At 39.1% G+C, this 13,291-nt stretch overlaps 1 protein-coding gene across 1 annotated transcript; it reads right to left on the reverse strand.

The window, feature by feature from the left end:
* Nucleotides 1-1,040: 1,040 nt before the first annotated feature.
* On the reverse strand, nt 1,041-10,413 carry FABP12 (fatty acid binding protein 12). Its single transcript, XM_037999879.2, has 5 exons — nt 10,348-10,413; nt 7,786-7,933; nt 5,987-6,159; nt 3,057-3,158; nt 1,041-1,180 (listed from the first exon to the last, which is right to left on the reverse strand). Exons 2-5 carry the CDS (start codon nt 7,856-7,858, stop codon nt 1,106-1,108), a joined length of 423 nt encoding a protein of 140 aa, XP_037855807.2. The 5' UTR covers nt 7,859-7,933; nt 10,348-10,413; the 3' UTR covers nt 1,041-1,105.
* Nucleotides 10,414-13,291: the final 2,878 nt, after the last annotated feature.

Below are 13,291 nucleotides of genomic sequence, written 5' to 3' on the forward strand. Positions count from 1 at the left end.
AGCTGCTCACATCCACAGCCATGCACAAGGCCTCAGGAAAACAGCTCCTTCAGCATCTGTCTCAAATCCTCTCTCTGTCCAGTCCTAGTATCTTGGGGTACAGATATCTTTCTATGCCTTCCACTGTCCTCTTTGTCACTTCAGTACACCAAAAAATAAACAAGCACTTCTCCCGCATCTACCAGATGACTGAGATCCCCCATATGTCAATTCAGACAAATAAGCAATGACAGGCCTCACGTTCAAACAGTAAAACTCTATATCCTCATCTGGACTCAGCTATGGCATCCTGCTACACATTTTAAGACAAATAGAAGCTTGTTTATTCATTAGTATAATGTAGTATTACACTTGGTTCATAATTGTACACCATGAACCTCTTTCTACCTAACTGTTGTAATCTAAGGTCACTTTGTTATGGTTGTAAAGTTAATAACTGGGCAACAGGGATTCTGGTTCTAATTCTTCCTGAAACCATCTGAGTGATAGTAAAGTGTACAGTTAACTGACTCGGGCCTGTCCCCCCATCCACAAAAAAAGGTGTTCAGTCCACACAGTTTCTAAAATCCCTCCTAAGCCTAATAGTGCATGAGATTTTGTGCTAATAAAACAGAATATTATTTGTAGTGGCTTTCAGTGATGTTGGTAGTGGATATGGTGTTCTCTGTCATAACAGTTTGGTATTACATTAGAATGTCAATTACTGCCTTAGTTCTAGACATGTTTCTTATCTTTTCATATATATAACTGAGGTGTACCTACGCGGTGTGCTGTATTCTATTTATTAAAAAATATTATTTTCCCAATAAAGTGCAGATTATGTTGAATTTAGAGGGTGGACATAAAATGCATAATAAGAAAAAAAATCAACATGAAGTGCCTCTCTGAAAGTATTATCCAGCCTTAAATTGAACAGAATATATCATCCTGGATTCTCATGGCTGTCAATGCCAACGTACTACATGATACAGGCATGTGCAACTTGGTAAGCAAAATTATTGAAGCTTGTGCAAAGAAAGGCTCTCTCATATTAACAGTTTTAATATTTTACTTTGGAGTTTTATTTAAACAACTTCAGTAGTTTGGAGGACAGCTTGAGAAAGCCTTAAGATTTTGAGACTGAATTTGATGATACTTTCTCATATGTTCGTGTACAGATAACACTGTTCACAGCGCTTTCCTACAAGACAAAAGAAAGATGAGGTATTTCAGTATAGTTGGAGAAACTAACATTTAGAAAAGTGCAAACTAAGTACTATCTACACATACATTCTTTAAAAATATTGAAAGAGAGGCTGGGTGCGGTGGCTCACACCTATAATCCCAGCACTTTGGGAGGCCAAGGTGGGTGCATCACCTGAGGTCAGGAGTTCAAGACCAGCCTGACCAACACGGTGAAACCCTGTCTCTACTAAAAATACAAAAATTAGCCAGGGATGGTGGCACGCACCTGTAGTCCCAGCTACACAGAAGGCTGAGGCAGGAGAAGCACCTGAACCTGGGAGGTGGATGTTGCACCACTGCACTCCAGTCAGGGTGACAAAGCAAGACTCTGTCTCAAAAAAAAAAAAAAAAAATATATATATATATATATATATATGTATATATGAGATCTATATAGACTATAGATAGGACCTATCTGTTAGCTGGTTTTGCCATGTTCTATATAACCTATATGTGGCAAATCACATATATGTGATATATTTAGGTTATATATAATGTTTATATATGTATAAAGCAAGGTATACAATTTGGAATTTGAAGTTTTTATTTAAATATTTTAAATGCCAACATTGATGCATTTTGCTATTTTACATACTCTACATTTTGTAAATGATAATACTAGCTTACATTGACGTAGTATTTTATGGTTTCAGGGCACTAATATACACATGACAATCCTTAATTCTCTCAGAAAACCTTTGACAAAGACACTGTCTACATCTTGAAGGCAAGGAATCTGAATCTGGAAGAGATTTAATGAATTGTTCAAAGTCACATAAGTACTGAATGGCAGGGGTGGAAATCCACATCCTTGGATTCTGAGTGTAGTGTTCTTCCTAATGAACTATAAAAGCTTTCTGTTTATAGGCTTATGTCATTATAAACAGCAATAAAATCAATCATCCTTGGTCTTCCCCTTGTGACTTTATAAGGAATAAAATGTACCCTTCATTGTAGAAAGAAAAAAAATCACTGTATTAAGAAATGAGTTTAGATTTTTGTAACCTACACACGAATCTTGCATATTCCCTTAGAACTATTTTATATTATGTAGAAAGTCACCTTTTTATTCCTTTTGGTAGAGGTGGGGGTTTGGGAGGGGGAAAATCATGAACACACACCCTTCTACTCTGGAGAGTGGGGAAGGTGACCTGGGAAACCATCTGAAAGGGAGCAGGATGGATTCCACAAAATATAGATTGTCCAATGAAAAAAACCTGACTGCTCATCCCAGTACCACATTTTTCTAGCTGCATATCCTTAGGTAAGTCAATGTCTGAATTTCAGTTTCCTCACTGTTAAATGGGATAATAAGCCTTACCTTACAGGATGATTGTGGAAGTTGGGGAAATAATATTAATATATGAAAACATAGGGACATGGTAGTGACATGTAACTCATTCATACACCAAAAAAATACCACTTCAGCTTCTTATCCCTGGTCTAGATTTCCTTTTCATGTTTTTGTTTGGTGTTGAGATGGAAAAACAGTGAGAAGTTAATCCTGGAGTGGAGTAGAGGATTGGCAACAACCCTCAACCCCTGCTAAAATCTTCATTGCACAAATACATGCTTGCTTTGGTTTGCCCGTAGAATCAAAGGATTAGGCTGCATAGTATTTTCATTCTCTTTAGTTTTTTAGTTCCTCAATCCACACACATTTTATATAATACTTGTGATTATACATTTATCTCATAATTTTTTTCTCATTCTTTTAAACTACGAGAACAAGGAAAATGGCATTCATTTTCATTGTTTTAGAACAAGTTAACTGAGTGATTTTATATTAGTTGTGCAGAAGGTGGGAAGATAGAGAGGACCAGCTCACTCACCACCACCATTTTCCCATCCACCAGCTTTCTCGTTATGGTGGTTTCTTTGCCATCCCAGTTCCGAACTTGAATCAGGGACTCCTTATCTAGGGTTACTTTACTCTGAAAAACAGAAAAAACTAAATTCAGATCAGCTTGTCGTATTTCAACCCTAAAATTTTATCGGGTGACAAATTCTTTTTAGCTGTTGTAATACTCTCAGGAAGTTTTAGAATGCTGTTGACAACCCTATTTATTTATTTATTTATTTATTATTTATTTATTTATTTATTTTTTTATTATACTTTAAGTTCTAGGGTACATGTGCATAACGTGCAGGTTTGTTACATATGTATACTTGTGCCATGTTGATGTGCTGCACCCATCAACTCGTCAGCACCCATCAACTCGTCATTTACATCAGGTATAACTCCCAATGCAATCCCTCCCCCCTCCCCCCTCCCCATGATAGGCCCCGGTGAGTGATGCTCCCCTTCCCGAGTCCAAGTGATCTCATTGGTCAGTTTCCACCTATGCGTGAGAACATGCGGTGTTTGGTTTTCTGTTCTTGTGATAGTTTGCTGAGAATGATGGTTTCCAGCTGCATCCATGTCCCTACAAAGGACACAAACTCATCCTTTTTTATGGCTGCATAGTATTCCATGGTGTATATGTGCCACATTTTCTTAATCCAGTCTGTCACTGATAGACATTTGGGACAACCCTATTTATTTTAAGACTTTGTCAGCAGTAAATCTGTTGGCTAATTCTGCTGAAGAAAACAGGTTTTACAATAGTAAAACTGTAATATTATCATGAAGAACAAGTAAAATGTTCTTTCTTTCTTTCTTTCTTTTTTTTTTTTTTTTTTGAGACAGAGTTTTGCTCTCATCAGCTAGGCTAGAGTGCAATGGCGAGATCTCGGCTCACTGCAACCTCTGACTCCCTGGTTCGAGCAATTCTCCTGCCTCAGCCTCCCAAATAGCTGGGATTACAGGCACGTACCACCACACCCAGCTAATTTTTGTATTTTTAGTAAAGATGGTGTTTCACCATGTTGGCCAGGATGGTCTTGATCTCCTGACTTTGTGATCTGCCCACATTGGCCTCCAAAAGCGCTGGGATCACAGGCATGAGCCACTGCACCTGGCCATGAAATGTTCGTTTTATCTTTGACTGTGTAAGCAGAGTATTATCTTTCTGCATAAAGAATTACAAATACATTTTAACTTTCAAAATAAGTGTGAAACTTCAGCCTGGACAACACAGTGAGACTCCCATGTCTATAAAAAATAAAAAATTAGCCAGGTGTGGTGCCACATGCCTGTAGTCCCAGCTACTCGTGAGGTTGAAGTGGGAGAATCACTTGAGCCGGGGTAGTTGAGGTTAGAGTGAGCCAAGATTGTACCACAGCACTCCAGCCTGGGCAACAGAGACCCTGTCTCAATAAAAAATAATACTAATAATAATACATGGGAAACGAATTCAAACTCCCATTATATGAGCTTACTTAAAAGAAAGAAGGCCTCTTTCCTCTTCTTATCCCAATAATATTTTCCAGTTTGTTGTTGTTGTTGCTGTTGTTGTTTTTGGAGATAGGGTATCACTGTGTCATCCAGGCTGGAATGCGGTGGTGCAATCATGGCTCACTGCAGCTTCAACCTCCTGTGCTCCAGCAATCCTCCCACCTTAGCCTCCTGAGTAGCTGGAGCTATAGGCATGCACCACCACAGTAGCTAATCTTTGTGTTTTTTGTAGAGGCGGGATCTCACTATGTTGCTCAGGCTGGTCTCAGACTCCTGGCATCAAGCAGTCCTCCCCCTTTGGCCTCCCAAAGTGCTGGGATTATAGGCATGAGCTACTGCACCCAACCTAGCTTTTTTATTCTAGTAGATTGCTAAGAATTTAGCATAGAAATCCATATTAGGCAGTTAAGTCAAAAATTTTCTTCCATTTTATATGGTATAAGAATTTAAACTCTTATATTCATTTAGTAACCGACTATTACAGTGGCATGATAATTCCTTTTATCAGGATATTACTCTCCATATAGTTTAACAATCCTCTGTTGAGTTAATTCATTCAAATAATAAATATTTATTGAACAACTGTCATGACCAAGCACGGGGTCCTGTGACATAGACAGGAGATCCTGTTTTGGATGAGCTTACCTTCTGATGTAGGGAAAAAGACTGTAAACGATAAGTATAGAAGTAAATTACATATTATAAATAAATAATATATTCCTGAGATATGTGCCCCTGAGATATGAATGAAAACTCTGTGTGGCACTTTCAGGGTGAGACAATGAAAACCCCATGTCTCTTTGTCTGCCTTGGTGTTGGAGAAGACCACAATGTCCACAGGTACAGCTACAAGGCAGTTGAACCTCTTTTGGCCTGGATCCCTGAGAGACTAGGAGGAGCAGATTTCCTGTTTACTCCACTACACACACACAAACTTCCCCAATGCCACCCAACACTATGTATGTACTGTAAGTTAGAAATAAATCCCCATTGTGTTAACTCACTCCAGGCTTGTGGTTCATTGTTATAGTGGCATAACCTCACCTATACCAGCTAATATGAGGTTTATTCACTGCAATTCTATGTGTGGAAAACTGCTACAAAATGGGTAAGGAAAACTTTTGTTTCTGAGAGGACTAAACGGTAATCTAGAGAAATTATTCTCAAAATGTGGTCTGCTAAGCATCTGCATCAGATTCATTAAGAATGCAATTTTCAGGGCCTCTGGGGATGGCAGTGAGCAGGAGGCATTTTTCACAAGCATCCCAGAAGATTTCTATCTTCACATATGACATCCTTAGACCTATGTTTTAGACAAAAGTTTCTCTTAAGGACTTTAGATATGTTTGCTAGAATTGCTTACTTACCTAGGATGATATCTAATATTCTTATGAAATGTGTCTGAAAGACTGTCGGAGGCCTCACCTTTGTTTTGTGGCCGCCTGGTGTGATTTCCTCAAACTCTTCTCCCAGCTTAAAGGAGATCTCACTATTTTTAAAGATGCTTTTGGTTTTTATTGTGATGACATCTCCATCTGTACTGATGGTCACAGTGGGTTTTGCCAAACAGCCCAGTTTCCTGCTGGCTCTTCCTATACCTGGAAACCAGATAAAAGGAGTATTATCTTTTCATAGAAAGAATTACAAATGCGTTACATTACAATACAATACTTAAATCTGTTGTTGACTCCAAAAACTCTACATTCTCTGTATAATTCTTTGCTAACTAGGAGATTTGTGAGTTGAACAGATTTAATGCTGCATGAGTTCCCATATCCCAAGCTAGCAGCTCCACCATTACATATTAAAATAGACTATTTTTGCAAAAAAAATCTGTCTCTAGTTTTTGTTTAGTGATTATTCTTTTTCACTAGTCCAGTAGTTATTAATCTTGTTGATTTTGGGACCTCTTTGAAAATCTGATTAAAGCTATCAACCATCTCCCTATTTTTAATTATATCCACTCACATACAAACAAAATACTTTGGTACAGATTTTGCCAGATATTTAGCTCTTCACTTATATTCTGACATGTATACATATATGGGTTTTTTTCCTCAATGATGTATGTTTTTATTGTGGTAAAATATTCATAACATAAATTTACCGTTTGAAGTTGCAATTCAGTGGTATTGAGTACATCACAACGTTGTGCAACCATCACCATTATTTATAGGATTTTAAAAAACATAAATGTTATATCTATTGTTTTTCAACTTGCTTTTTCCCCTTATCTGTATGTCTTGAAAATTTTCCATGCCACTACATATAGATATATACTTTTTCATGGTACATAATATTCCAGTGTGCAGAGACCAAAACTTATTTTGTCTGTCTCCCTGTTGATGAGAAATTCATTTGTTTCAGTTTTTGTTATTACAAATAACTATGCAGTGAACATCCTTGTATATACAGTTCTGTGCAGCACATGTAGGAGTATTTTCAGTAGAAATAGCATTACCTATACTGCAGTACCTAAGTTAAAATTCTAAGGGAAGATATATTGGGAAAATACTATAATGCAGTTCATGGGATTCATATTATAAAACATGATCACAGGGTGTGACAGATTGGATGTGGTTCCTGAAGATATTCACATCCTAATCCCTCGAACCTGTGAAGGTTACCTTTGCATGTTAGGTGACTTTGCAGATGTGGTTAATTTAAGGATCTTGAGATGGGGAGTTTATTCTGGATTATCAGAGCAGACCTCAAACATAATCACAAGTTTCCTTTTAAGAGGGAGGAAGAGGGATGCTAAACTACAGAAGAAGAGAGAGCAGAGTGAAAATGGGAGCAAAGTTTGGAGCATTGCAGGCACACACTAAGGAAAGCCAGCAGCCAGCAGAGGCTGAAAAACAAGATCTATTCTGAACTCTATTCTGAAGATTCCTTAAAGCTTAGAGCAAATGTTTACAAAATAATCATTTTTAAAAATAGTTGTATTTTTTTTGTTTTAAAATATTTATCAAAATCACTTGCTGTTTAGTATATGATACATGCCTGCTTTGTTTCTGTAAATTCATGGTAACTTATATGAGGGATGATTGTCAACTCCAACGTAGTTTTGCACAGAACTATATCTTGGTACTGAATCAATATTTATTTTTTCCTATGTGAAAAATTAGGGAGTCCAAGATTAATATTATTTTATACAGAGCAAGTTCTGTGCTATCAAAATGCCCATTTTTACTGGATATGATATGCAAGTAAACATAGCTCACCCAGCTCCTTCGAGTATTCTTCGAAATTTTCACAAGAAACGGACTTCCATGTTCCTTGGAGCTGGTCAACCATTCTGTCTGAGATAAGTTGATCTCAGAGAAAAGTAGTTTCATGTGTATGTTGGTATTCCCTGAAGTAGTATGGGAACTTATTTTTAATACAACTCTGGGTAGAGAATGAAATGAGAAAAGTCAGGAAATAAAATAAGGAACTCTAATCCTTGCAATGTTCCTTGAGTATCATCTAAAGCAGAAAAGCGTTCTTAAATGTAAATAAATCAGGATGAAAATGGAAACATGGTAGAGTGTTTAGCAGAACTAGATATACCTTTTCCAACACTAATTTAGAATCAAAACTAAATGTTACTCCCCTTCCCTAGGACCTGCCAGGCACAAAGCAATATGTAAGGGCTGGGTCTGGACAGCTGTGTTTATGCCATGGAACTTTTGTGACCAGGTCTCTCTCTTTCTCTGTCCGAAGATGATTCAGAAAAAGCCAATTTATTGGCTGTTTGAAGATCATTCTCATTCTTGATAGTTTGAACTAAACACCAGAGAGACTTCATAGATGGTACTTGACATTTGAAGTAAAAAGTTAAGTTTAGTAAGGGCTAGAACAACCATCTTAAGTCATGTGCACAATGAAAAAAGAGAATGGGACAGAGAAAACAGAGATCATGTTACATACACGCGCGCGCACACACACACACAGCCCTGTTACTGACACTTTTCCAGGTGCCAGCTCAACTTCCCAAAAGCTTAGAGAGCTGTCATTGCCATGAGAACACCAAATATGTTCTAAATCCTCTTTAATTTAGGTTAGTTTCTGTTCCTTTCAACCTTGACTGTAACATCTCAGTGTCCACTGATATCTGTAAGTCAGCAGAGGGGTCAAGGAATATAATAGCAAATCCATCAGCTAGAGAAGAGGAGGCTCTGAATGATAAGTAAAGGACAAACATGCCCTCATACATTCCATCAGCCCCTGCGGACATCATTGTTAATTCTAGGCAGAGCTTGATGTCCATCGGTTGACACAAAGTTATTAAGAAATACTGAAGTTATAAAATTATTTTAAGACAAGGATGGGGACATGACATTTTATAATAATTCCCATTAAAATGTTAAATTTCCAAATTCTAATATCTTATCCAAGCCAATAGTCTTATTGATAATTATTCAACATTTATAAAGCAACTAGCATTGTATGCCTAATATAAGGCTAAAAATTTTGCTACACTATTGATTTAATGTTCCAGATATGGTTGGTAAAGATACCATTGTTTGGCTGGGTGCGGTGGCTCACGACTGTAATCCCAGCACTTTGGGAGGCCGAGGGAGGCAGATCACGAGGTCAGTTCGAGACCAGCCTGGCCAATATGGTGAAACCCTGTCTCTACTAAAAATACAAAAATTAGCTGGGCATGGTGGGGTGCACGGGTAGTCCCAGCTACTTGGGAGGCTGAGGCAAAAGAATCGCTTGAACCCAGGAGGCAGAGGTTGCAGTGAGCTGAGATCGTGTCACTGCACTCCACTGCACTCCAGCCTGGGTAACAGAGCGAGACTCTGTGTCAAAAAAGCAAAACAAAACAAAACAAAAAAACCTTAGTTCATTGGTTGGTTTTCCTGAGTAATTTGTATGACTATGCTTATTCAACTTAACAGGCATGAGGTTGAAGCCAGGAAATGACCCAACATTGAGGGTGATTTGAGTACTAAGAGTAGGCACTGAAGGCACTAAAATTCCCAAGATTTTTCAAGAAAATGTCAAATGTGCTGCCATATATATTGGATGCACATTGATTCCCCTCCCAGAAGGAAAATTATGATTGAAGATCACCTCCTGGAAGAAGATGTATTGGGAGCGGTGGTTTTCCCTGTTGCTGACAGGTTAGACTTGCAGAGGTGTCAGTACTGAGATGTGAGACAGAACCCATGTACGGCTTCTATCTCTCAACTGTGGCTCCACTATTTATGTGTTTATCACATCAGCTCAAAGACTGCCCAATGTCAACTGGCCTAGTCATTTTGTCTACTCTGTTGTTCAGTGCCTCTTCTGTGATTGATGCTTTCTAGTGTTCATTAATATGAGAGCCAAAAATCTTCACATATTTTGCCCACTCCTATAAGTTCACACACATTCCCCTCCACCGAATATTCTTGTCTGCAATTTTTCAGTCCTTGTCCTTCCACGTCCCTGACCAGCTTTTCAGATGATTCGCCTCCACCCATAAGTATGTATATATTCCCATCCCAAGTCATTGTGTCCTCCACATGACATAGGGAACAGGTGCATAACTCTGAGCTTTGTCTATTGATATGATTTTCCTTACCAGTTCCTCAAGTCCCCCCCACACCCCAAGTGTCATGAAACCACTGCCAATTTTTAACTTGCCTCCACACCCTGAGCTGACTGGTACATTAAACATGCTCAGGCTTTTTCTCCTCCTTTAGTTGGTCACATGGTACCCACATACTGTCTGGAGCATGATCTGAAGGAGGGGTGCTCGTGCTGTGGTGGTGGGTGACATGGGGATCTGCACCACCTGCTCATGCAGTTACCTTAGGACTTCTGGTCTTGTTTAGGCTTGAATCCAGATACGCAGTTCGATCTTATGATGGACTTCTGCTGGACATACCTGACTTGATGACTCTGTGGGTCTGACAGAACCCGGCTCATAATGGATAGTTCCAGCTACATTGTTACTTGATATCCTATAGTCAAGAATTCTGTTTCTATGGGGCCCCAGTAACACATTAGGCACTCTGTTTTAGTAGGTATTTGAGTCTCTGTTACAGATGGCATGATCTTTCTTCACAACCCCAGATATTGGTGCTATGATGCACACACACACACATACACACACACACACACACTCTCACACACACACACACACACACCATACACATTATACTGCATATTTTCCTCTCACCAATACCTCCAGCATTGTGGAGTTTACCAATCACATGACCCAAGAATCAGGGCAGCTCATATCATTCCTTCCTGTAGACCCTTTCCTGCTCTAGGCTTCACTCAAAGCAGGGAGCCTTTCATGCCATCCAGTACATGGGCTGCAGCACATTCCTAAATGTGCAGTATGTTGCCACCATAAGCCAAAGAGTACAACAAGAATTTTGATAGAAGAGGCAAAATATAGCAATTTGTGGAAAAGATATCCTTACTTGCCCTTGGCCAAGCTGGACCCCTAAGAACTTAACAAAAGTAGAAGTTGCCTCAATCATCACCAACTTTAACTCCCATATTCTGTGTCAAATGTGTCTTACCAAGGCCTCCAGTATACTGGCCACTTCTTGTTCATCCTGCCTGATAACATGATATTGTGCCAAATGTCCAGACAGCCTAGATCTCATCTGATTATATTACAATAAAGAGTAGGAGTTAACACAGCCACAGGACAAAATCGGTGGCTCACACCTGTAATCCCAGTACTTTGAGAGCCCAAGGTGTGCGGATCACCTGGGGTCAGGAGTTTGAGACCATCTTAGCCAACATGACGAAACCCCATCTCTACTAAAAATTACAAAAATTAGCTGGGTGTGGTGGTGGGCACCTGTAATCCAAGCTACTTGGGAGGCTGAGGCAGGAGAATCACTTGAACCCAGGAGGTGGAGGTTGCAGTGAGCCGAGATCACGCCACTGCACTCCAGCCTCAGCAACAGAGTGGGACTCTAACTCAAAAAAAAAAAAAAAAAAAAAAAGTATAAACGTATATCATTGTCTGTTCCATATAAATGCAAATAGTTTCTGATCTTTCCCAATTGAGGTAGGGAAGAATGTGAAATATGGTCTGACTGAACACCATGTACCTGACAGTGTATTAATCTGTACTAACAAAGATAACACATCAAGCACAGTAGCCACCATTGGGGTTATTAGTTGATTTTTCACTGGGCTAGAAATACTCTTAAGATTCATTTGGATTTTGCAGTGATCAGACTCATGAATCAAATGGTGCTTTGATATGAACCACCACCTTCTGCAGTCTTAAAGTAATTTTGAGTAGCCCCGATTTCTGTCATTCCTTACTCCTCCCCTGCCACCAAATACAATATTTTTTATTCGCCATCTTATCTAGGACTGGAGAGAGGATAGCAGTGAAGAAGGTAGGAGTGTGGGGGTACAGTTTCAGAAGCTTCCATTTTGCCTTCCCCACAATGATAATTCTTGTTTGAATTAGAAAATGAGAAAGGGGGAGCTTACTCCAACAGCCAAAGGGTCAATCCCAATTAGCATTCAGGCCCTAGGGAAATTACTTTTGGAGGAATCCAAAGACCTACCAGACCTACTGAGACCTAGACTTTGGCCAGGGTTCTGTTTATTACCTAGCTGCTGTATGCCTTCACTCTAACATAAGGATTTGCAACTTGGTGAATCAACAATAATTCAGACCAAAGTCTATCAGAATATCTGGATATTCCTCTTTCTTCATTGCATATTTTATCAAGTAAATGATAACAGATCTCCTTTGAGGAAAATGGGGGAAATTAACAGTTTATGATATTTCAGGGTTCTTCCTTCTGTGGGCTTGTCACCTATTGAGACAAAGGTTTCCGGGTCTAAAAATTGGCTCAGATCTGGAATCTGGGCAAAGGATCATGACTTTCTACTGGGGTGCCTGTCCTTAGTCTGCTGCCCATCCATTCTTGCCTTCTTTTGATTGTATATATGAAGCAGCACCCTTGCTGGCTAAATATCTATTTTGCCTCTATGGATTCAGTGTTATTTTAATAATCTCCATAACCCCTTCCAGGTCAAACACCCTTAGCTGTGCCTTCAACCTTGCCCAATTTTATGGTGAAGTGCAATTAATCCCCTGCTTTCTGGCAGTAAAATTGCTGCCATCTGGCCCAGATTGCATCAAATTCTCTTCATTCCCATCCCTACCAATGAGCTGAACTCTGACAACCCAACAAGAGCAACTACTCTTAATGACGCTGTGGCCCCTCTCACCAGTGCATTCCTGATGGCCCAGTAAACATGAAAGAAACTTCTGAATTTTCTTACGGAATTGCTTTTCTGACATGTGTACACATATATATGCACACATACACTTTTTCTTTCTATAGAAAAGTATTATGACTGTATTTATCCATAACAGAAGTACAGATCTCATAACTTTCCTACAAAGCAGGAGAGGAAAGCCCCACCATGCAAGACTTTCCAGCCTTTTGGCATATTAAACTTGAATTATTTCAACGAAGCAATTTGAAGTGTCTTGGAGCTGGACAAGACATAGTGGGCACTCTGTAGATATTGGCATGCAAGGAGAACTCAGGCCTTACTCATTCGATAAACACTTGAGTGCCTACTAAAGGAAAGATCCCTAGGATAGGTCTTTCCTACCACTGAGTATGTAATGGGGATTGAAAGAGACATCCAAAATATTTCCAACTCTGTGAAAGAGAATCTGAAACTATAGTAAATTCCTTAATGTTTCCATGTGGATATCTAGCGATATAGTAGACACCTGGAGAACAAGTTGAT

The sequence above is a fragment of the Chlorocebus sabaeus genome, chromosome 8 (genome assembly GCF_047675955.1).
Source record: "Chlorocebus sabaeus isolate Y175 chromosome 8, mChlSab1.0.hap1, whole genome shotgun sequence".
NCBI classification, from domain to species: Eukaryota; Metazoa; Chordata; class Mammalia; order Primates; family Cercopithecidae; genus Chlorocebus; species Chlorocebus sabaeus.